Source organism: Lepeophtheirus salmonis, chromosome 1, assembly GCF_016086655.4.
Source record: "Lepeophtheirus salmonis chromosome 1, UVic_Lsal_1.4, whole genome shotgun sequence".
NCBI lineage: Eukaryota > Metazoa > Arthropoda > Copepoda > Siphonostomatoida > Caligidae > Lepeophtheirus > Lepeophtheirus salmonis.
Window position 1 is genome coordinate 44,689,009 of NC_052131.2, and position 24,029 is coordinate 44,713,037.

The 24,029-nt window shown below is 34.8% G+C and overlaps 8 protein-coding genes across 11 annotated transcripts; 5 read left to right on the forward strand and 3 right to left on the reverse strand.

Annotated features, from left to right (window-relative positions):
- Window positions 1–71: 71 nt before the first annotated feature.
- Window positions 72–3,429, reverse strand: LOC121131442 (uncharacterized). Its single transcript, XM_040726880.2, has 3 exons — window positions 2,478–3,429; window positions 1,907–2,410; window positions 72–1,527 (listed from the first exon to the last, which is right to left on the reverse strand). The coding sequence occupies exons 1-3, from the start codon at window positions 3,427–3,429 to the stop codon at window positions 788–790; spliced, it is 2,196 nt and encodes a 731-aa protein (XP_040582814.1). The 3' UTR covers window positions 72–787.
- A 2,550-nt stretch (window positions 3,430–5,979) lies between these two features.
- On the forward strand, window positions 5,980–7,447 carry Uch-L5 (ubiquitin carboxy-terminal hydrolase L5). Its single transcript, XM_040726933.2, has 3 exons — window positions 5,980–6,568; window positions 6,625–7,098; window positions 7,157–7,447. Exons 1-3 carry the CDS (start codon window positions 6,329–6,331, stop codon window positions 7,385–7,387), a joined length of 945 nt encoding a protein of 314 aa, XP_040582867.1. The 5' UTR covers window positions 5,980–6,328; the 3' UTR covers window positions 7,388–7,447.
- A 221-nt stretch (window positions 7,448–7,668) lies between these two features.
- On the reverse strand, window positions 7,669–10,801 carry LOC121131493 (TBC1 domain family member 13). Its single transcript, XM_040726923.2, is given in 9 exon segments — window positions 7,669–7,996; window positions 8,119–8,299; window positions 8,390–8,591; window positions 8,656–8,837; window positions 8,839–9,020; window positions 9,082–9,111; window positions 9,113–9,186; window positions 10,236–10,435; window positions 10,590–10,801. Coding segments are annotated over 9 exon segments (1,146 nt in total). The 5' UTR covers window positions 10,622–10,801; the 3' UTR covers window positions 7,669–7,933.
- LOC139907475 (uncharacterized) lies at window positions 9,186–10,525 on the forward strand. Its single transcript, XM_071893903.1, has 3 exons — window positions 9,186–9,419; window positions 9,489–9,725; window positions 9,779–10,525. Exons 1-3 carry the CDS (start codon window positions 9,219–9,221, stop codon window positions 10,250–10,252), a joined length of 912 nt encoding a protein of 303 aa, XP_071750004.1. The 5' UTR covers window positions 9,186–9,218; the 3' UTR covers window positions 10,253–10,525.
- Window positions 10,802–12,556: 1,755 nt separating the features above from the next.
- Window positions 12,557–14,069, forward strand: LOC121131603 (V-type proton ATPase subunit D). The gene is made up of 2 exons (XM_040727002.2): window positions 12,557–13,047; window positions 13,163–14,069. Exons 1-2 carry the CDS (start codon window positions 12,834–12,836, stop codon window positions 13,708–13,710), a joined length of 762 nt encoding a protein of 253 aa, XP_040582936.1. The 5' UTR covers window positions 12,557–12,833; the 3' UTR covers window positions 13,711–14,069.
- Window positions 14,070–14,171: 102 nt separating this feature from the next.
- LOC121131536 (uncharacterized) lies at window positions 14,172–18,332 on the reverse strand. Of its 4 annotated transcripts, none has more exons than XM_040726965.2 (8): window positions 17,856–18,332; window positions 17,121–17,792; window positions 16,796–17,040; window positions 15,801–16,733; window positions 15,540–15,725; window positions 15,083–15,466; window positions 14,700–15,011; window positions 14,172–14,638 (listed from the first exon to the last, which is right to left on the reverse strand). In XM_040726965.2, the coding sequence occupies exons 2-8, from the start codon at window positions 17,746–17,748 to the stop codon at window positions 14,336–14,338; spliced, it is 2,991 nt and encodes a 996-aa protein (XP_040582899.1). In that variant the 5' UTR covers window positions 17,749–17,792; window positions 17,856–18,332; the 3' UTR covers window positions 14,172–14,335. The 4 variants fall into 4 exon arrangements, with proteins under 4 accessions (XP_040582899.1, XP_040582909.1, XP_040582905.1 ...); XM_040726975.2 differs by having other exon boundaries at window positions 17,121–17,777; window positions 17,836–18,261; XM_040726971.2 differs by having other exon boundaries at window positions 17,121–17,786; window positions 17,836–18,261.
- On the forward strand, window positions 18,243–22,711 carry LOC121131569 (uncharacterized). The gene is made up of 3 exons (XM_040726985.2): window positions 18,243–18,989; window positions 19,048–22,028; window positions 22,092–22,711. Exon 2 carries the CDS (start codon window positions 19,758–19,760, stop codon window positions 20,823–20,825), a length of 1,068 nt encoding a protein of 355 aa, XP_040582919.1. The 5' UTR covers window positions 18,243–18,989; window positions 19,048–19,757; the 3' UTR covers window positions 20,826–22,028; window positions 22,092–22,711.
- On the forward strand, window positions 21,707–22,555 carry LOC121131589 (protein AMN1 homolog). Its single transcript, XM_040727001.2, has 2 exons — window positions 21,707–22,028; window positions 22,092–22,555. The coding sequence occupies exons 1-2, from the start codon at window positions 21,707–21,709 to the stop codon at window positions 22,553–22,555; spliced, it is 786 nt and encodes a 261-aa protein (XP_040582935.1).
- Window positions 22,712–24,029: the final 1,318 nt, after the last annotated feature.

Here is a 24,029-nt window from a genome sequence, read left to right on the forward strand (position 1 = left end):
TCCCACTCTGTGCAGTGGAAAAAAAAAATGAAGAAAAGGCCATATACACTTAAAAATGATACAAATATAAATATTAACAATAGTTGTGTGTGAATATATTTTATACTTTTAGTAGTAGAATTACAACGACTTATATTATTAGTGTGTGTATGCAGTATATATATATATATATATATATAAATCATTTCTTTTTTCCTTACTTAAAAGTTGTGGGGTGGGGGAGGGTATTGGGCTTTTAAATATTCAATAATATTAATATAATATTTCTTCAATGATTGTCAAAAATCTCTATTTATGTGCACGTGTCGGAACCAAAGAGAAAAAAAAAAGAATTAAATAAACAGAATATATATGTATATTGAAGAAAAATTAATAAAGTACATATATATATAATTGCATATAAAATATATAATAATTGAGTCCATAATATGATGTCTATTATATTAACCTTTGAACATATAAATCGAGTACATTAAAATCCCCTTCTTCCCATAATCTGAAGAGAATTCAGATATCAAGAGCCATGCTCACACACTAGAACTCATATATACTTACATAAATACAACAGTGGGAGCAACAAAAATGTATATATATATATTTATATTTATATATATGAACAAAACTTAATGGTCAACCACCAAGGGGGACAAGTTATTTAGTCACCTTGGACGCAAAAAATGTAAATGGTGATAATGATGACAAAAATAATCATTGTAATAGTATAATAATAATAATTATATAGATAATAATAAAATAAAAGAAGCCTATAACAAAATCACCGGAGTTTCTATTCCATGGGGACATCTTGAGAGGAATCATCCCCTTCTACTACAGTTAGACGTTCCTCATCTTGAACTGGGCTTTCAACGGAAGAGCTTCGCTTATTAACTTGTCCATTTTTAGCAGTCTGTGGACGACCAGTCGCTTGCTGTGGCCATTTAAGGGCATTGATATCAACAGAAGATCCCCCAGCAATGGCTTTCAGATCCAAAGTAGAGGCTGAAGTGGTGACAGCAATCGGAGCTGTTGTCGTTACAACAGGCAGGGATATTTGGTTACTGTTGTTCCAAGTTACATTTCCAATTGCTTTCATGTCGATGGTGGTCGAAGATCCAGGCTGCTGACTAGTCGTCCAAGTAACTGGGACCTGCTGAACAGCAACAGTTGAACCGGCTGCAGCAACAACCGGAGCTAACGGCTGCGTTATATTGTTAATCAAGGCTTGCGCAGTGGAATTGATAGAGCTGGTGGACACAATCACGGAAGTAGCACCGGCAGCAGCTCCTGCCATATTCACTGCATTTGCAGAATCCTCCTCTTCTTCCTCCCATCTATTCAATTCTGTTTTCACAGTTTCAGGCGCAGGGGGTGGGGGTTGAGGTGCTTGAATAACTTCCTCCGGATTTCCAGCCGCCATACGGCTACCCTCAACTCGCTCCTGATGAACTCGAGTTCTACGATGACGTTTCAAATCTGAGCTGGTTTGAAAACCCTTGTTGCACAAGTCACAGAAATGTGGCCTTTCACCTAAAAAAACCAAATATATTTTTTTTAATTAGTCATCTTATAAGTATTGTACAAGTATCAAAAACAATGGAGGAGTATTCATATCCCTTCATTATCTAACAATTGAGTACAAAGAAGGATTTGATAATTGGCGAATTGCCAAGGAGTATTACATTCAGAAAAGTTAAACCAAAAGACTGCAATTTAATTAACAAAACAGTAAGCTCTCTTTAAACCAATATGATTCAATATCTACTTTAGTGATCAATTTGATATACCATACTAGAAAGATAAATTAAATCAAGGAGAAAGAGAGATCACTAATTTCGCAAAGGCATTTACAAGCTTACACCTCCCATTTCCCTCCCTTTAAACAATATATTTAAAAAAGTGTTAACACCTGTATGTGTATATAAATGTTTTCGAAGGTGAGTACTTTCTTTGAATCTCTTTCCACACATTGTACAAGGATATCTACGATCTCCACAATGAACTCGAAGAATATGAGCCTTTACATCTGAATTTCTAGTGAAGAGTTTGAGGCAAACTCTGCATGCATGTTTGTCCCCAATTTCCATGTTGTCAATCTCGGGGTTGTCATAATGCTCTTGAAACTGATGTGCTTGCAGCATGACCCTTCCTTTGATCGTTTTGTTACAGTTTTCGCACGAATAAGGTGTATTGATATCTTCATCGTCAGGAGCACAGGGCAGATCATCCACACTTTCAGCAAGAATTGCGTTTTCTTTACCGTTGCGCTTTTTGCCTCTTTTCTTAGGCCCAGTATTGGCTAAAGTCATGTTCCCTGCTGCAATGACGGCACTGCTTGATGTGGTCACTGGAGCTGCTATCACAGCTGATGTTGCATATACAACTTGGCCATTTTCAGTTGTGTACATAGTACCTAAGAAAGAGTGTGAATGAGTGAATAATTGGGAAGTGGATGTACATATACAAAAGACATGACTTACCTCCCGATGTCTCAGTGAAGATTGTTTCATTCATAATGGTAGCAAGGGGATCATCTGAGGATCCTTGTTGTCCTCCAGTGACAGCAGCAACAGCGCTAGACGCTGGAACTGTGGTCAAATGTTGTCCGTTGGGCATCTCCATTTTGTATGAGAGACCCGTATTGGGATCAATTTGAATATAAGAGACGGATTCTGGCTTAACGGGTTGCGTGGGAAGAGCGGACGGGGATATTCCGTTAACGAGAGGCACAGGTGTTTGGGGAAGTTGTATGGGTAGAGCCTTGTGTTGTTGAGCCAGGGTGATAGTTTGTGGAATACCCGCAATCCGAGGCATTTTAGCAGGCGGTGGTACATGGTGTTGAACAGGCATCATGGGAGGAAGTGTATGAAGACCCACAGTATGATGAGTGATCCTCATGTGTGATTCCGAGAGACTCAATGCAGGGGCTGAGAAAGTAGTTGGCTTCTCATTCGTACTCTCTGCTTCAATGGAGGCATTGATATTGAGGGCATAGACAAGTTTCATAAGACTGTAGAAATGGTCTTCCTTGGAGACAACAGTTCCTGTATATACAAAGTGAATGAGTGCCTGAACCAAGCAGGACTTGACCTCAGGAAGGATGATGGATATTTCATCCAGCCCATAGTTGGGACTTGTTTGGAAGAGTAATTTAAGAAAGGGAGAGGCAACAGCCAGGAGCATTTGATGCGCCTTCACTACTCCGTCCTCACAGTAAATGTTCAGGTCCACATAGTCTTGACGGTCGCAGAGGATCTTGGCCTGTGAGAGAAGCTCCTGTTGGTAACCTCGACGAATCAACTTCTGTCCAGCACAGAGTCGAGGCTGTTGTTGTTGCTGTTGAGCTTCCTCCTGAGCGGAAGCCATCGCTGCAGCCGCTGCAACGGTATGGAGATCTGGCATTGACATCATTCCGCCTCCACTGGTGCTCATAGCAGTTGGGTCCTCCTCCTAGATAACCAATTCTCGTGTACAACTTCCTTGGCTATTAACTATTACTACTTAGTAGTTTCAATAATTAGGCTATTCAATTCACTTCAAACTAAGTCCTTGATGGAAGTTAGAGAAAAATAAAAAGTAAATAAACAAATCTACGTTAGGTACGTTGACGGATATTAGAGAGCATACATACCTCCGAAAAGACAGATTTCCGTGGAGTAAATTAGCGTGCACACACACTTTCTTTCACGAACCCTTATATATCTTCATATAATATACTGCGAAGAAAAAAATAATAAAAAACGACGCGTTGACGCTCCCCCCTCTCTCTCTCTATCCCTCACTTAAATGCTGCTCAAGTAGTGAAGAACAAGAAGAAACACAAAAACAAGAGAAGAGAAGAGACCTTCTCTCATATTATTATTTATTAGGATGAATAGAAACGCACACAACGTTCGTCCACTCACTCCAGGAACAAGAAGTGAAATGTTTTCAAAAATGGCCTCCCTCCTTCGGCGCTCGCCCATCCCTCGGACCCGCCAACGCACGCCACGCACGCCCGTTTACAAGGTTTCCTCCCCTCTCTCTCTTTCCGCCTCACCTTACACACACGCACACCACTAGTAATCATTTCTTCTTGCTCTTCTTCTTTCCTCCTTTTTCCCTCACAATATTATTTTTTACTGTTAAAAAAGAAAAAAAGAGAAAATTTCCAAAAATATTATTACATACCACATAATATTACACTACTATATACATTCGTACACAGACTCATCCATCCATCTACATATTTTTATAAAATGCATATATATCATTGATGTTGTTTCTCTTTTTGAAGGCAACGATATAATTCATATATAATCATATTAAATGAAAGATATCAGTAGGAGTAGTAAAGGGAAACAAAGAGAATTCAGCAGCCCATAGCTACTATTTTCTTTACTCCTCTATGTTAAGTAGCTAAATGAGTACAATAAATACTATAAAAAAAGACGACGCCATATTTAATAACAATAAAAATATACCATTGCTACCAGATGAAGAAACCTTCTGTAACTACGAACTGCATTGTACCATCATTAATGAAATAGAATATGTGTGTAAGCATTCATTTCGTAACACCAAACAGAAATTTCATAAATTGACGCTTCATTTACGCTTATGCTGCATCCTCTTTTAGAAACCTATGTTATTGTAAGTTGTACAACATACAATGTAATATTATACTCTAAAATCACGTCCTCTTTTACAGCGGGCCCTTGTCCGTTAATCTGCGCAGGAGAGGATCTCTCCTAGGAATTTCACCATTTTTATTATTTTTGATTGTCCGCTAACTGACGGGTTATGGCGTCCTTATTTCTTTTTTGAAAGTTATTCTTTCATTCCTACTTCTCCTCTTCCTCACTCTTCTTTGTCTAGCTACACTGCCTGCCGTATTTTTATTTGGTGATGTGGAAGCTGAGCTGAGAAGAAACATATTTATTACTCATTATTATTTTCCATCATTTGCTGCTAGCTGGGAAAAAAAAGAAAAGGGAAAATGGAGAACTGAGAAGAAGCGAAGTCCGGAAAAGAAGTTGAAAAAGGAAGAAAAGGGAATAAATTCAAGTAGAAGCTAGTAGCTAGTTTTTGGGAGGAAGCTGGGAGGAGTTGCTCCATGACCCCTTTTTTACTTCCATTTAATTTAATAAATAAATACAGCATAATAATAGATGTAGTTCTAATTCTTCAGAACCCATGTGTTCGCCCCCCCATCTCCCATTCATTCCACCCTCCAAACACATATCCACCAGATTGAATGACTGGACGTCATAAGCTACAACATATTAATTAGTATATATATTTTTTATAATATTTGATGAACTGAATTGTAGGAATTTTTAATGACAGTTGATAGAGCAAAGTGAGAGAAAGAGGCAAGAGGGCTTGGTGAGCTCGCTTGAATAATTATCAAGAGGGTATTTGCGTGGGATTTTAACTTATCTTTCTCTGCGGGAGAGGTTTTTTTTTCACTAATGTTGTTCAATGTTTTCATGAGCCGTGGCTTCATTACTCAGCTTATGATGATGTCAGTAAAAAGTACCTAATTAAAAATATGACTATTAGAAGTGAATGCAGCATCATATCAGGCATTATTAAGCATGAACGAGAGATGAGTTTTTCTCGTACTTAATATTCAATGAGGAGAGATTGTGCGTTTTCAAATTTTATAATCTCAGTGATCATCGCATCAGCATTCCTATCTATACATATGTATAAGTCTACGAGTCATCAGTATAAACAAATGATACTTTATCACTATATGACTTGCTAGAAAGAAAGGAAAAGTCGAATACACGTATTTACTTAGATAAATGTACAAATATATATTATATAAAATAGTATGGTAAAATAACTATGTAGAACCAATGAGATATTATACTTTTATTTTGTATAGTATAATAACTCATTGGTAGAACATTCGTACGTATGTACATATATAATAGATTATATCGTTTCCATACCCGAGAATAGATATGACTGAGTTACTTGTGAGACAGCTAATAAGGAAATGGCTAAATATCTTTATAATAGAGCTAGATTGGAACGCTAACTAGATTAATAATAAATTAAAAAAGAAAAAAAGAGAGCTAGAAATTTTTTTCAGCAATATTGTGTAGTGTACCTGTTTAAGTTTATTATTAATACTACATAGTGTTGCTAATAGTAATAACTAATAAGTAATACTACAATACTGCAATTCATGACATACGAGTATATATATAAATCGTAATATACTGTATACATACTAGAAGAGTTGTTGATATTGTTATCATTCAAAGTCACGTGACTTGAATTAATTATATTTATAAGCTACTAGCTAAGGATTTCATAATTGTTAATAAAGATCGGGATGAGTGCTGGGAACTGGTGTTTGATCGAGAGTGATCCTGGAGTATTCACAGAACTCATTCATAAATTTGGGACAAAGGGTGTTCAAGTAGAGGAGCTATGGAGCTTGGATAAGGAACAATTCGTGGATTTGAAGCCGGTGCATGGATTAATCTTCCTTTTCAAAATGGTTCCGGATCACAATCCACAGGGAACTGTGGTCTTGGACTCCCGGGTAGACAAGATGTTTTTCGCCAAACAGGTAAGACTTCGTATGATGGTGGGCATCAGTCATACTCCTGGTATTTTGTGATTTAGGTCATCAACAATGCCTGTGCCACGCAAGCCATTCTCTCTGTTCTTTTAAATGTGGATCACCCGGAGCTAGAGTTGGGCACCACACTCTCGAATTTCAAGGAATTCTGCTCTTCTTTCGATTCAGCTATGAAAGGACTCTCCCTCTCAAACTCTGATGAAATCCGATCCGTTCATAATTCTTTTGCCAAACAGACACTCTTCGAATTTGACTCTAAAATGGCCTCCAAGGATGATGATGTCTATCACTTTGTGAGCTATATACCCATGAATGGTCGACTCTATGAATTGGACGGACTTAAAGAAGGTCCTGTTGATCATGGCCCAGTCTCCGAGGATGTTGACTGGTTAGATGTAGTTCGTCCAATCATTGAGCAGAGAATGGCCAAGTATCAAGCAGGAGAAATACACTTTAACCTCATGGCCATTGTCCGTGATCAATTAATGCATTTAGAGAAACAATTAGCGGAATGTCAGGTAAGGAAGGAATTAATTTCATAATAACTAATAAGTATATTATTCTTTTGAATTAAAGAAAGAGGAGAATAATTCGGCAGAAGAGCTGAGGATCCAGCAACTCATAAACCATGAGTCAGATCGCCGTAGTAAGTGGAGGCTTGAAAATATTCGACGACGTCATAATTACCTTCCATTCATAATTGAGCTCCTTAAAACCCTTGCTAATCAGGGACAACTCCTCCCTCTCTATCAAAAAGCCAAAGACAAAGCACTTGAAAGGGATAGAAAAAAAAACTTATCTAAATAATTTTTGTATTCTTTCTCTCTAACCATGTTAATTAAATGCATATTATACACAAGTTCATTATTTCTCTACTTTTTTATTTTGTAATAATAATGTAATTTTTTACATTAAGTCTCAAACAGCACCTAAGTACTACATAATTTCCCGCCGTATTTTTTGAATTAATTTTTGGGAATATATTACTTAAAACTAGTTCTTGTTTTTCCTCAATTAATCCAATTCTGCTGAGTTGTATTTTCATAGAAATAAGAGTGAATCCCTTCGTCATAGCGCTTTACAGGACATTTTTGAGGTATTTTAAGCATTTTATTAGTAACCTTTTTGTTTTTATTAGTATAAATCCAAAAAAAAAAAAATCATTGATAACATAGATTTATAATAATCGATAATATTCAAAGAGAGCTCTTAGTTAATTAAGTAGAAGGAATTTAGTTGCAAAACTGATAATTATTAATTAAATATGATAAGGGGAGTATAAAACAGATAGTACTTGCATCAGGTACACACAACTCGTAACAAGAAGTAACAATAATATGTATTTTGAAAACTTTAAGGCATTAAACTTGATGCAGTAGAAAGTATATTTTGCACGTCAATGTTTGAAGGATAGTTCTGTAAAGAATGAAATGTAACAAATATAGATCTGAGCATTTAGTAAAGTTTTAAGCAGAAAAATTAGATATGTAATCATACAGCTAAAACCTCTACATTAAAAATAGCTTCGTATGACTTACTTGAAGGAGTTTCATATTATCGGAAAATTCGTTAACGATTATTTGTTCTCTAACAAGAAGTAACATCGCTAAACATATATCTAGCAGAGTTTCTCTTCGAGTATCATCAGCCAAAACTGAGTCCCAGATCCGTAGCACATCAGGAAGGGGAAATTCTTGACTCAGCATAAGACTCAGCCATCTGAAATCATTTTAGAAAATAAAACACTATAGATATAATTATTTTTATAGTACATTAATGATTAATTGATCTAATAAATATGTATCTCACCGAAATGAAAAATACTGAGGACGAATTCCTTGAGCCACCAACGTTTTTTCTACACCCGAGTCAAATTGCTTAATTCTATTCATGAGCTTAATCATCATTCCATTAATTCCCGTTTCGGATTCATCCAAAGTTTTGATAAAAAAGTCACGGATGTCGGACATAAGATTTGTAAAGCAAAAGAAGGTATCTGCTTCTGCAAATTCTTTAAATAAATAAAAAAGATTTTATACATATACAATTAATTGTATATTCTTCTTTATACAGACCAGCCCATTCCTTATTTGGATCAGAGGCAAATACATAATAAATTGGTCCAATTATTTCGTTCATTCCCTGCACATAACTCTGTCCTGGGTTCAATTTCGCGTAAATAAATAGTATTCTTTCAACAACCTCCCAGTGAGCTTCTTCTCCTTTTCCTAAAGGTGCATAGTCCTCAGCAGCTTTTTGACTCTGACAATTTTGAGATCCCTAATCCTCTACGCTCAACAGTCTGTGATGTAAGACACTTTTGTTGAACACGATGATGAAGTCTATCATACTTTCCAATCATAATTCCTTCTAGGGGATATAATGAACGTTGGGAAAAGAAGGATATATCTGGGCATAGCCTTCTAACGTCTTTATCCACCTAAGAGTTTAAATGAATTAAACCAATACTCTTAACATTTCAATGATACCCATTTTATTACTTGTAGGAGAACTTCATTATCCTTAAAAAAAAGACTGCCACTGGCTCTCTGGATTAGGATTCAACGGATGATCCGTTACTTCACTCGGTGTTGTGAGTATCTCTTCTAAAAATAAAAAAAGAAAAGAACCAATAATTATGAGTATAGAAGACTTGAGCGAATTAACTGAACAGTTTGGAAGGAAACTTGAGGAAATACTTGAGGAAAATGAAATGCTAAGAACAAGATTGGAAGAAAAGGATCAAGAATTAAATCAATATTTAATTATATCTCATGATAATTTAACCCATCTGGAAACACTTAAGACTAAACATTCAAGGGAAATTGAAAAAATGAAGGTAATTTTAATTTATATATATATTGTATATATAATATATTAAAACGCATACTAAACAAACCTTTTAAAGAATGATCTGCGACATACAGAGCACAAGTGTGCAGATAAAATTACAGGCCAAATACGTGAACAAGAGCGATATGATATTGAAATAAATCAGTTATCTGATGAGGTGAGTATACTTCGAGAGCAAATTAGAGGTCAACTCATTCAAAATATTCAAATAAATAGACGAAAGGATGAACTAGAGTTGGCCATGTCAAGTGAAAAGTCGGAAAGTAATCGGTTACATAAGGAATTTAAGCGAGTAAGTAAGATATCTTTCAAGTTCCATTAATGTACTGATTTCTATTTATGTAGGTTCAGGAGAAACTCACGGAATTGTATTCAATGAAGGAAAATATGGATAAATTTTATCAGAATTTAAAGGATATAATAATTGAACAGAGGCAAGTAATTGACTCCCTTGAAAAGAAAACAGAATGTAAGGATAAAAAAATCCAAGAATTGAAAAATGCTCTCAAATTGGAGGTCCAAAAAAACCTTAAAAAGAAAATACAAGATAATTTTGAAGCTAGTGAGATGAATAATAATAATTATTATAATTATGAGAGAGAAGATAGGAGTAATACTCCTAGTTGTAAGAAAGAAAATAACTATTCAGACATTATAAGATTATTAGAAAAGGATATTCAAGAGTTGACCCAGTCGTTGAGGGCAGCAAATGAGGCTCTGCATAACTATGAATTTATAAAAGTGGAATGGGACAAGGAAAGAGAAAGAAGACGAAGTAACAAATCCACACAAACCAACCCACCAATAAGTGACCCGTAAAGACTTCGATGTTTGGCAAGATATTCCTTCCACACGTTTATCTCTTCAGGTAGATAATTCAGAAGTATTTTCCAACCCAATGATCTTCTACCACCCCCATCTGGTATTCCTGACGTACAAAATCCTCTTAAAGCTTCTTTATCAATTACATGTGAATTCGTCAATTCCTCAAATCTCTTCACTCTGAAAAAATAAAGTATATCAAAAATTAATATAATTATACTGTTTAGCAAAGATAAATAATTATTTCAAAAATAAATGAGTGTTATATAATATATAAATAGTTATTGAATAATAGGACAAATTTAAAATTTTGAATGAAAGTCTCATTACGAACTTGTCACTGAATTTCATGACACCATCACTCATAATTGAGGAATTAGAATAGGAAAAGTATAGGAATCCTCCTACTTTTATTTTTGTTCATTGAATATTGTGGTTGATAAAAGTTTTTATTAATTTCATCAAATGAAAGAGTAGAAAAAGGAAGGATTGATCATTCGATCGTACGTACGTACGTCTCCAGCGTACTAAAGCTTTAAAGCAAGTAACGAAACGCGACCGTTAGCCTGAGGAGATACAATGGTGCAGCATTTTAACACTTTTTCGCAAGATGTCGCTTTTCATTTAACGTCAACTCTGTTATTTTTCCTACTGACGTAGTCTGGAATATAATAAAAGATGATTTTAATCGTGATTTTAAAATTGCTGATTTGATTTTTCCTTTTTTGAATATCCCACCCAAAGAGAAGATAAGTGTTCAATAATTCAATTATCATTTATTGATTGTTATTAACTATAATAATTATTAGTATAAGAATAAATGAATAATTTAAGACGCAATGGTCAATTATTGTCTGAGTTGGGAACTTGGATTCGAGACTTAACTTCGACTCCATATTAAAATGATTAAATACTCTTATATTTTTACATTAATTAACATCATCATCTTTGAAATCTAATAAACAAATTAGTCGATTAACAAAGCTCCATATGATAAAAATCTACTCTAGCTAAGCTAGGTTAATTTTCCAGACCTCGAAGGAGCATCTTCTTAAAAGTGAAATATATGCTAGATATGTAAGTGATAACTGATAACTCCTAATTATATCTCAAAATTTACTAACTCTAGCGGAGAAAAAGAGTTTCTGTGCACCAAGACATTTTTTAGCTATTGATGACGGGGGTCCTCGTTTCAATACAAGGGACAAGCGGTTATTATTTTTTTTATTATTATTACGAATTATGATACAATGTTTTGAATGACGTCATTCAATACATCAAAAAATAATATTGTATTATGTTTAAGTACTAATAGCTAGAATTTACTTTTTCTTTTTTTTATTTAGCAGGGATGAGCCATATAGAATATTATACATATATATAGGTAGAGAGCAATGAAGTTTTTATTGAGGAGGTTGTTACTATTCAATTTGACGTCAGCTGTTGTCGGAGTATTAATGCTATAATAATCTATAGAAAAAATTATCTTTTTTTTCTCTTAATTTTCAATGAATAGATCAGTCTGTATACAGTATACTGTATAATTATACTAAAGAAAGTATATTATATTATATAATATACTCCGCTCATTTATATATCATACAGCGGGGGCATACAACAGTTGATGTAATCTCACGCGACACTAGCGTCCTCATTCAATCTATGCTTATCTGTATTGGGTGAGCTGATTATTGGCTTTAAGCATAGCTAGAGAAAAAAAATATATTTCTTTCTCTATGACTGGAGTTACTAAGAGTTGGATCCTAATTGGTTACTCTTGGAGTAGAACCACATTTAATTAAAATTAGTAATTATGTCTGAAGGGTATACAACTAAATTATATGCACATAATAATTAATTAGGTAATAACATTTACTCTATCCCTGTTGGCTATTTCGGTAATTAATAATAGCTAGATCCATAATTATATTTCGATCAATATTTTTATATTATGTAAATTTTGCTGTATTTATATGTCGTGTATAAGTTTTTACTTGTATAAGTAAGATTTACAAGTCATAATTCTAAAATGAAATGAGGAATTTAAAGTAAAGTTCAAAATATGTCCATGTAGTTATATTATTCATAATCACCTACAAAATTTAAATAGATCTAAATAAAAGGCTAACATCAATTAATAGTTAGGTTGATATGATACACAAATGTTGTCAAATGTAATTAAATAAGGCGTTATGAGAATAGGAAATGGTAACTTTAGAACTATGTAGTTATACAATAGTCAATAACATAATATTTTATTTACTATTAAAAATTATAATAGAAGGGAATTAGCAGCTAGCTGTTAGCTAGGAGAGCTAGCTAGCTAGATGAACATACGAAGTACATAGAATAAAGAGCAGTGGGCAACGTCATATGATCAATCTACTTCCATTTCATAAAATAAAAACTAAGAGATAATTATATTGTCATATCGACTATTGTACAAATATACGAACGGAACGAAAAGTTAAAAGTAGGAGTTCGTCAGTTCAATTGTGTAGTTCAGTTTAAAAAATATATAAACTTGATTGTTATAAATATAATATAAAATAATAATATTGATTATTAATCAAGAGTGATGTCTGGGAATGATCGTATCAACGTTTTCCCGAGCCGTGGTGCTCAAACCCTTATGAAAGGTCGCCTTAAAGGAGCACAAAAAGGTCATAGTTTGTTAAAGAAAAAGGCGGATGCGCTCCAAATGAGATTTAGGTCCATTCTCAAAAAGATAGTGGACACCAAGCAAACCATGGGGGAGGTCATGAAAGAGGCTTCTTTTTCTCTAGCGGAAGGTACGAACTACTTGTTAGAACATCATACTTTTTAGTAGTAGAAATATCATTGAAACTTTTCAATTATTGACGTTGTAAGGCGCATTGTTTTATTTGACATTTGTATTAATTATAGCTAAGTTTGCGAGTGGAGATTTTAGTCACGCCGTTCTTCAGAATGTGAACAAGGCTCAAGTCAAAGTCAGAACAAGGAAGGATAATGTAGCTGGTGTTAATCTCCCAGTGTTTGAATCCTATCAGGATGGAGGAGACTCCTATGAACTCGCAGGTCTCGCACGAGGAGGTCAACAATTGACTAAGCTAAAAAAAAATTATCAAAAAGCTGTTGGTCTCCTAGTTGAACTCGCCTCTCTGCAAACATCATTTATTACACTGGATGAAGTTATCAAAGTCACAAATCGCCGTGTTAATGCCATCGAGTACGTTATTATACCACGAATAGAAAGAACCTTGGCCTACATCATCACAGAGCTGGATGAATTAGAACGAGAAGAGTTTTTTAGGCTCAAAAAAGTTCAAGACAAAAAAAAGAGAACACGGAAGGCAAAAGAGGAGGCAGAGGCTGCTCGACGAAAAGAAAGACAGGCTAAAGGGCTGGATATTGAAGTGTCGGGAGGAGGCAATATCTTTGAGGATGATCATGATGAAGATCTTCTCTTCTAATCGTTATCCTTTTTATGTTTTTTTTTTTAAATCCAAATATGTATAATATCTACTTCCTCTAGAAATTTACGCCCTTCGCGCGTCACTTTGTTTCAAGCTACCTAGTTTATCATTTATTTATTTAGAATGGAAGAAATTGAAATAACACATGATGCATTTGATCACACTCTGGCATTACTGCTTCTTTGTCATTGAGTTAAACATTTCTTTTTCCTAGTTCAATTCTTCATTTTGCTATTTACACACTTAGTTATATCTATTTACGTAATATTATATTTTATAATTATCTAACCATGTTTTGATTTAAATACCAAATTATCATTTTATTAAATAATAAACTATACAGTATCTTGTAGTAATCATTCTTGTTCCTCTATGAATAATGGTAACTGTTGGAATATTTATTTAAAACATTTTTATTCACTTAGAATAATAGCATTGAAAATGAACAAAAACCTTGATTAGTTATCTAACTAAATTGTATTTCTCATGAATATATTATATTTTATAAGTACTTATAATTAATCAATACATACTAATGTACTTTTTATAGTATGGCAAACAAGTGGGAGAGAGAGAGAAATATATATATGTATAGAACATTTCTATTAATGAATTGCTGTCATCAGCTCATCAATGTACATATGTGCTGTACTTTGGTGGCTTGTTGCGACATCCTTAATACTTTAACTTTGCTCATTGGAAGAGCAGCTGAGAGGGTCTTAAATAGTTTATAGAGAGAGTACATTTCACAAACTCCATTAACCAAAATGGGAAAACTATCACGAACAGGCGCAGATTTGTCAGACGTCATGCTGAGTATTGAATTCATTGAATCCAGCCATTCGTTTGTAAGTCCAAGACAAAAGTGTGATAAACTTGGCATCGAGAGTGCAAAGTCTACGATTTCAGCATTAATTGCTGCCACCTTAAAGAAAAAGAAAATCATAATAATGAATAACTATAGTAACTAGGTAAAAAAAACCTACCTCATCCTTATAGACTGGGATGAGTAATAATTTTTTAAGACCCCTTAATCTAATAAAACCAGAACCAAAACCTTGAATCAAATGCGAATCTACTAACTCAAGCTTTTCAAGAGGTGAACGTTCCATAAAGCGTAGAGAACCATCAACATTAACGGATTCGAGACGGAGATTTTTTAAGTGCGTGAGTGCACTAATATGTTCAAATATGTTGGAAACTCCTGAGCATTCTCCGAGTGATAATTCTCTCAATTCTTTCAGCGATGACAATTCTGCTATATCACCATCACATAGATCTTCGATGGAGAGTAATGACTGAATATAATAAAAAATATATATATACATTTATCCCCACATTTCTTTGAATTAAGTTATGAATGACTTACAAGCGAAGTTAAATTTAGACTCAACAAAGGTGTAAAACGTGATGCACAGGATATTTTGAGGGATCCCGACATTGATTTGAGCTTAATTTCCTTCAGACCTCGAACATTATCTGTCAATTCCTCAAGATCAATTTCTTTTGAAACATTGGAGGCAACAATAGATTCAAGTTTTTGCATTTTTGAAGCTAGATTAATAAGGAAGTTCCCAGATATTTTTGGTAGTTCTAACTTTGTAACATATCTAAAATTAGGTGCAACTTGGAATACATCCAACCAGGTTTCATCTGTTCCCTTAAGATAGGACATTTTCTTAAAGTCCAGAGTAGGAGCACGAGTTCGATTCAAATACTCGGTGAAGTTTTGCCAATTGTAGACCTTCATGTTCTATTTGAGAAAAATATTATTTTTTTTTTTCAATTTTGTACATCTATTTAAATTATGGGATATCTTTTCTTACCCTAAGACTAACAGTCTTCCAAAGAGATGGATGATAAACCAGATCTCTCCAGAGACAACATACTTTAGAAACTTGAATGCGTTCTTGAGTGGTGAGATATTTAAATACATGAATCAAGGCATAATAAGCACATGTGAGGTTCGAAGTAATATCGCGACAAAATCTCTTGGTATCTGGACATTGTTTCTACAAAAACAAACAAAAATAATTCAAGAAATAAGGTCATATGATCCTCAAGATTAACAATTATTCAAAAGGTACCTCTTCTTCAAAGTCATTTTTGCGTTTCACAATTTTTTCTAATCCAATCGATGAAATGGGCACAAGCATTAATTTCCCATCAGAAGACTCTTCAACTTCAAAGGAGGGTAGTTTATCCGAGCCAACAGCAGGTTTTAACATGATTGGAATATAATTTTGTGGCTTATTAGATGATGAAGAGGAAGCAGGTCTCTTGATATTAGAGCTACTGCCAGAGCTCTTGGAAAGAGGGGCAGGAACAACCAAATATTTATTTCCAGCAATGTTAATAACAGATTGAGTTTCAATGGGTCTCAAGGGAACCTTTTTAGTCGAATTTGAAGGGTTAGTCACTGAGTTTTGTGAATATCCAGGGCCATGAACTCGATTTACTGTTACTGAAGCAGAAAGCGAAGAATTATTACCACTCGAAGACCTTGTATTTCTTAAAGAATTGGAAGAATTCGACGATGAAGTTGAAGAGGATGATACTGGGCTAAAACTCACTGCAGGTACTTTTTTAGGTGCACTATTTTCTTTTTCGACCATGGGAGAGCAGTCATTACACACAAAATCATAGCCCGAATATGAGTGTCCATCCCCCAGACCAACACAAGGAGGGTGAAATAGGGAATTACACTTGGAGCAGGAGAGAGACGGGAAGCCAGAAGCACCTCCTCCACAGTGAATGGAACAAGCCCCATGATCTGTTCTTTTTGGGCGGAGAGTGGGTTTCGAAGTAGCTGGAGACACTGATACAGAAGATGGCCAATTCATAAAAGAACTGCTTGAGTTTGATACTCCTTGTTTTTTCCCGTTACTGGATGACCTTGAGGCACCTGAAAATGGATCTGTTTTTTTCGTGAGGGTATCCTTCAGCATTGGAGAGAGTAAACTAGATAAATTATTGGTATCACCATCAAGATTAATTACTCTAGTATTTACTTCAGGTTTCTAGAAAAATAAATAATATATACGTATATTCGTGAATCCTTATTGGATTAGGATATGACTACCTTAGGCTTGGCAGAACCCATTGGACTACACTCATCAAGGGATTTAACATTTTTAATTTTGAGTTTCATTGAAGTTGAGGACTCCGAGGGTTTGTTGGTCATTTTTTTCATTTCAACAGATTTATTTGGAAAGATTTCAACATCTTCATTCTCATATCGAACTATCTCTTGGCCATATGGAGCTCCCATACTCTCCCTTCGAAATGAAAAGTTAAGAGTGGAGAGTCCGGAGTTACTATGATTTACTGAAATTGAAAGAAAAGAGAATGAATTGGGACTATGCTACATGTATCTGCATGTATCTACATGTATTTCGTGTACTTACAATAGGTCTCAAGCTCTCCGAGGAGTTTGAATGTTTTGTTTTTCTTATTGGATGTTTGTGGAGAGTGGTAGAAGACGAGGGTTTCTCCCTCAGAAACAGAAAGTACAACTTCCCGGACCCATCCCATCTGAAGAGGTTTGAAATACTGAGAAGAGGGTCTCCACTCCCTTTTAGATGAGAGACTAGGAGTAATGGAGACATTCACATTGGATTTCTTCTTTTTGGAGCTTCCAGAAGAAGAGGATGAGTTGTGTTGGTTTGCCCCACTACCACTACCCCCACTTCCCTTGGACCCATTCCCAGAGCCTGTACTTGCAGATTTAATAAGCGTGGTCGTAGAGAATCCCGCAATTTCTTCCGAGGCATCGAGATATTTATATGCTGGGATCCGTCGAAAGATGTAGGGCTTAAAGGGTCTACTCAACTCCTCAGGTTCGAAAGAACACTCCTCCTCAGTCTTATCCTTGTCTCGAACAGGGACCTCTTCCGCCCTCCATCCGTGGAAACCGCGAATTTCTTCTGATGCATTTGTGAGGGAAGAGTCGGATCCATCTATGAGAGAGAACTCCTCTTCCTCCTCCATATCTTCTTCCTCTTGGAGGGAAGCATCACTTAGATCCGGATCCATTCTCTGTTTGCGTTTCTATTCTCAAAAGACTTCCCTTTCTTTTACTAATAAGTAATAACTAACTAAGTAACTAGTAATATTATATACCTAATGGTAATGGCTAATACTAATTGTAATTCCTCCTCTCTTTTCTTTCATAACAGCGCATTGGCCACAGTCAAGAGTAGAAGACGTTGTCGTCGTTGTCGTCGTCGTCCTTCCCTCGCAATAATAACTTTTTACTCAGATAGCCTGGTAGTGGTATTTTATTAGTCAAAATAGTCAATAAATACTAAAATACGAAATGGTGTTAGAGATGAAGAAACGGCGGCGGCGCGGAGAAGAAATCCCTAGGTACTACTTATAACATATACTAATAACTTCAGCTATCTAGCCTATGCGATAAATATATTATTAATATTAATATTGTACTATATACACTCATAGTCATAGGTATAAATTAACATATATACATAATATATAAAGCAAGATAGATTTCCCTCCTTTTGTTCAAGGAACTAGCATTTACTATACAGTCTAAAGAAGCCTCACAATTGGTTAAATTCGTTGTCCACGCGCAAGTCGAAATACCTTTTGGAACTTTTCAGCACTATTGTCTGACGTCATTTATTGAGTTTAATTATTAGTGATAGACTGTGAGCTGAACAGAGTCGAATTCCATAATTATTCAGTATAATAATTTATTATTTATTAAATCAACTGCGAAAATACCAATTTGTGTGACGAGTAGTTTTAATCAATTAATAAATGAGCAAAAAAATAAGAATAAATGGATTCCCATTCTGGGCCTGGGAATGAAGCGTGGACCTATGACATTTTCACTCCTTTTAAATAATAATAATAACTAGTAGGAAAAGGGCGGTAAAGTAGATGTAGAAACTGAATCATTATTAATTAATATTTTATACTGAGAAGGTAATAAGTAACAGTAATTTCAGCTTGGAAGGAGATTCAAAGTTCACATTAATCGTTATTATCATTTTACGAAGCTGCTCAAGATCCTAATTAGTAATTTATATCATTATCATCTCGTTGATATCTCTTTGAAGAAGGAAGATAGAATGAGAATGGAAATGACGGAGTTGCATAAGGATTTTGGAACTTTTGCAAACTCTGTTATTGTGGCGGAGAAGGAACTGGATAAATTGGAAAGCAAGTTCAAGTCCAATATGAGTGGAAAGGATTTCATAAAGATTTTGAGTCAAGTGAGAGCGTTACAGAAAATGGATTTGAAGGCAGAGGTGAGAGACGAGAATTTGCGAAGTACTACGAGTTCATGAGAATATTAATTAATAATAGGTGGATCACGTGCGAAAAATAGAGAAAGAAACAATTGAAAGAACACTGGATGATATGACTTCTTGTTACTCGGCGTCGGAAGACTTTCAAAGACTCCTGAAATATGAAGTTCTTCAAGACATAGTGGTAGACAAAGAGAGCAGCTAGATAAATGATCATTGATTAGTAAAATCCATCATTCACGACATCATCAGTATAGCTTCTGAGTTCGAGTTTATGTTTTTGCGTTTTTTAATAGATTAAGATACCTACTTATATATTAAAATTATTATTATATGATGTACGTACATACATACATCAAGTAATAATATATTATCCTAAGCTGCTGTCAGCTTGCTTAGCTGACTTTATTTAATAACAAAATATTAAATAGAATAATAATAACACTTGACTCGCATGTACATACATTTCTGATTTTATTGAATTTGTTATAATAGTCATTCGCTCAATACTTACTGACACTACTTCTTGTTCTAGTATTACAGAGTGATTGTGCATGAGACTTGATTCATTTCCCCTTTTTACATATTGTAATCTTTTTATGCTAGTTCTCTCTAACACAGCCCCCCCCCACCCCTAACCTCCCATCTTAGGCATTCCTTTATGATTCGATCTACCCAACTGACAACTACTCTGTCTACTTCCCATTGATTCCACTTGAATGAAGGACGAGCTCTTTTTCGCTAAAAGTACACTTATCGGAGAATGTAATGAGGATTGCAGCCGTTTCCAAGGCCTTAGCTGTCTTGATATGGACTTCCACCTCCTTCCTCACCGTACTAGCCTCCTACAGACAGTATCATATGGATAATGCAGACATTTGCACTAGTTCTCGGAACGATAAGATCCACCTTGGAACCGGAGCCTCTCTTTTTCTTTTGGAGTCTCCTTCCATTCGCATTCAACCCAATGAACATCATACAGCCTCTCGCTGTGAAATTCATGTAGAAGCACCCAAAGACTATGGCATAGCAGTGCATGTAGAAAACATGCGACTACGTCAAAAGGCTAGTGGGGCATGTGTTGACTACATTCGCTTTGGCCAAGACGATAATGTTCCCTTTTACACTATGAGTAAAAGTGATCGTCTATGTGGATCTGAACCTGGCTTTGCCTATGATGATTCTAAAGGAGATCTTCTTATATGGATATCCCTCGGAGGGAGGAAGGCAACACATTCTTGGCCGGATATCAGTGTCGTTAATCTTACTCTCATCGTCACTGCGTATAAAATTAATTGTATTGAGCCAGATCAGACTCAGATTAAGTGCAAAGATAGTGATCGTTGTATCTGGAACAAATATGTCTGCGATCAACATTTTAACTGCCCAGGTGATATAAGTCCAGCAGATGAGGTTGGATGCACTTACGATGGACTCCAAGTCACTTCCTTTGTCAAAAACGGAAAACTCAACTATAAATTGCTTCCCTTTACACTCTTTGTGCTAGCTTTTGGTCTCATTACATGTCTTTCTGCAATATTTCTCGTCAAACAAAGACACAAGTGCTGTTTTAGACCCTCAACTTCTAGTGGAAGCTGTGATTTACCAGAACAAACAGTTTTTTCACTTAGAGAACTCTCCAATACGGAACGACAGACTTTAGAAAATGTATATCTTCCACTCAATAGTCTTGTACAGGTACCTCCGACTGGGGGAATGCATACTGAAATCGGAGGTGGCGAGGGTCCTCCACCCGCTTACGATGATTTATTTCCTGAGAATATTGGAGAGGATACCCTCAGTAATGGGAACTCATTATCATCGCCATCACCATAGGTTCATTCACTTACAGATATCATTTCCATCGTCCGTCCTCTCCACAAAGAAAATAACCATACCTAGTTATCAGTTCTAGCACTTATTATACATCATTTGTCAGATGTAGATAACAAGTTGCCTCATTCTTCTAATTCCCTGTTGTAATTATACGTCTACCTCTTCGTACTTTTTGTACTTCTTACGAAGATCCATAAATCCACTATTTCAATATGTGTGTATATATTTACATGCATAATATCTAAGGTTTTATTTGCCTTCTCACCCAAGATTTGATTATCTTCTTTTTCAAACTTTTTTTCTAATGAGTATAATAATATATTATCTACATATGTATATATAGAGATTTACACTTATAGCATACATATAATATTATGTATATGATTTTATTTTTCGATTGCATCTTCTTTTTTCTCTGCCTATGAATGGGTATATCTGATTTGTACATATGCACTTCGTGCTCTTCTACTAATCAAAAATCTATGTTTTTTGTTCTTTATCATAATTATTATTAGCCTATCAATAATGATTATTATTAACAACTCAATAATTGGCTTTCTTTTCTGAAGAATTCAGTCAGAATTTAATTGTCATAATAGATTAATTAATTATTATTATATTAACTTTATTTTGCGTGAATGTAATTTCAAAGACTGTATGAGATTTTTGATTCAAAAATCTCAAGTTTTTCATTTTCAAATATATAAATTTCTATTAACATAATGCAAAAAATATTCCCATTGATTAATTATGATTTTCGAGTATAAACATGCCTTTATTTAAATTGAATTTTGCTAAAAATTATCATTTATAAATTATAATTATTGATTTATTCATTTCTTAATGTGATTCGCCTAAAACAGAAAATTTATAGTTCAATTATGGTTCGAAGTTTGTTAGAGTTATCTTTAAAGACCTTACTATTGGGTAATTTTTTATCAGAAAACGCAAATTCCGTAAATGGGCTTCCGACAACCCTTAAAGATAGGCTGTTAAGCCTATTATCAAGTAGAAGAAACGGTTTGGCGGATTTAAATCTCTTGACAGTGCTAACTCATTCAAAAACTACAGATCTTGATCTATCATTAGTTGATTGGATTGATGATGAAGCTTTGATATTAACATCTGGCAGTATATTTCTCAGAAGCTTAAATTTGAGTGCAGTAAGCTGCGGTGATATCCGAATTGGCGTAACCCCTAAAGGTATGTCGATCTTACTCTTGTTTTCTTCTTTCACTAAAATAATGTATTTCCAAATTACTCAAGGGCTCATGGAAATTCTTAGAAATAAACGATTTCTTCATTATCTTAATCTTCGTGGAAACTCAAGAGCTCTCAATAACGAAGTATTTGAAATTATTAAAAGAGAATGCCCGTCACTAAAAACAATAGATATGAGTCGATGCAGTCCTGGTGTGAATGACTATGGTTTGTCAGTATTGAGGGATTTGCCTCTTACATCTCTTAGTATAAGTTCAACGGAAATTACAGATAAAGCCTTGATAGGCTTATCTCAAGGCGATTGCAGGAAATCTCTACAGGAAATTCGAATTGACGGTTGTTTAGAAGTATCGGATTCGGGTGTAGGTGCAATTTTAGCATCATGCAATAAACTTAATGTGTTTCTTTTTGACTATAGTCCTAAACTCACTCATGTTGCAAGAAGAACATTAGACAATTACTTTGGATGTAGTCGAATCAAGCAAATATCCTGGACGATTCCAATTTGAATATAAATCAATTGATTGAATTCAGTTTATCGACTTTTTTTTTTTTACTAATGGAATGAATAATTATCTAGAATAATACAATTATTAATTAAAAAGAATAAAATATCATGAATCAAGCAATGTTAAATAAATTTATGCAAAAAATTAACATTCTAATAATGTGGATTTAATAACTAATCAAACGTATTTATAATTAAAGGTTTTCCCTTAGGGTCATCAAACTTGTCCATAGTGTTAATACCCGCTAACATTGAGAATCCCCAATAACAAACTAATGTGAATCCGAGAGTAATGAGAAGTGTAACCCATAAACCAATAGACAATAAATTTGCGCAGTTCCACTCAGGACCAAATCCAGATTTAATTAGTTTAAATACTTGAAGTTGAACACCAGGTAAAGTTATACCCACTTTATATTTACTGCTATTGGCTTCGGCAGATTTGTTAGAAGGTGGAAACATCCCAGGATTAGAACAGCAAAAACTAGTTCCGACTGGCGCTTTAATTCCATATCCATTATTAGATTTAACTGCAAGTGGATTATATACGATTTCCTCAGATCCAATTCGTACGCTCTCTGCATCCATTCCAGATAATCTATACTCTTTTTTATCTTTAAGAAACTCCATTTTCAAGAATATATTTTCTAATATAAGCCCATTGTCAGATATGTCTGCGCCCTTCCAATCTAAATTGACCAAATATTTTTCTTCAGCTTTAATGATACTGCCCTTTACTGAAGTGGCTTCCTTATTCAGAACAAATTTAGCTGCATTTTTTCCATCTCTCGCGAAAACGGACACAATAATGGGTTTATCTACTCGCATAGCAAAGAATTGTCCATCGTAAAAACTCAATGGCCCACTCTCGGGATCTCTCTTCTTTATTTCTTCTGGTTTTTTAGTCACCTCTTCTTCTTTTATCTCTGGTCTCACATCAGGAACTGTTGATGGATTTTCTACATCCATTTGATGAAGTTTCCTCTGAAAGCCAAGATTTCCATGCTCCTGAATTCCTTCAGTGAGGTAAATCAGACTCAATAAGATTAAAATCCGCATGTTATTAAAGTGGGGAATTACAAGATGTTATTCTTTAATCATCTGACTTGAATAATACAGTTAAGTAGAGGGAAATCGATTTTCCTCATGGATTCTGCGCAAAGGAAGCCTTTGATTACGTCTAGTGAGCTGAGGATATGGAGATGATCTTTGATAATAGTTAATAATAGGAATATATATATAATACAGAACGTTAGTCCACTTAAGAAATCCTGAGCGCTAATTTAGTAATTTTGTGGGGGGCGCTCTCGCTCGTTTTTTAAAGCAATGAGCACGCTCCCGCTCAACTAAAATTGAGCAGCGCTCTTTTTTTCGCTCGTATAGAAGTATTTGAATTTGACAATGAATTTGATTATGGTTGTAATTAAATTCCTGAAATTCATATACATTATTTATTACAAAAAATGAAGAGAAAT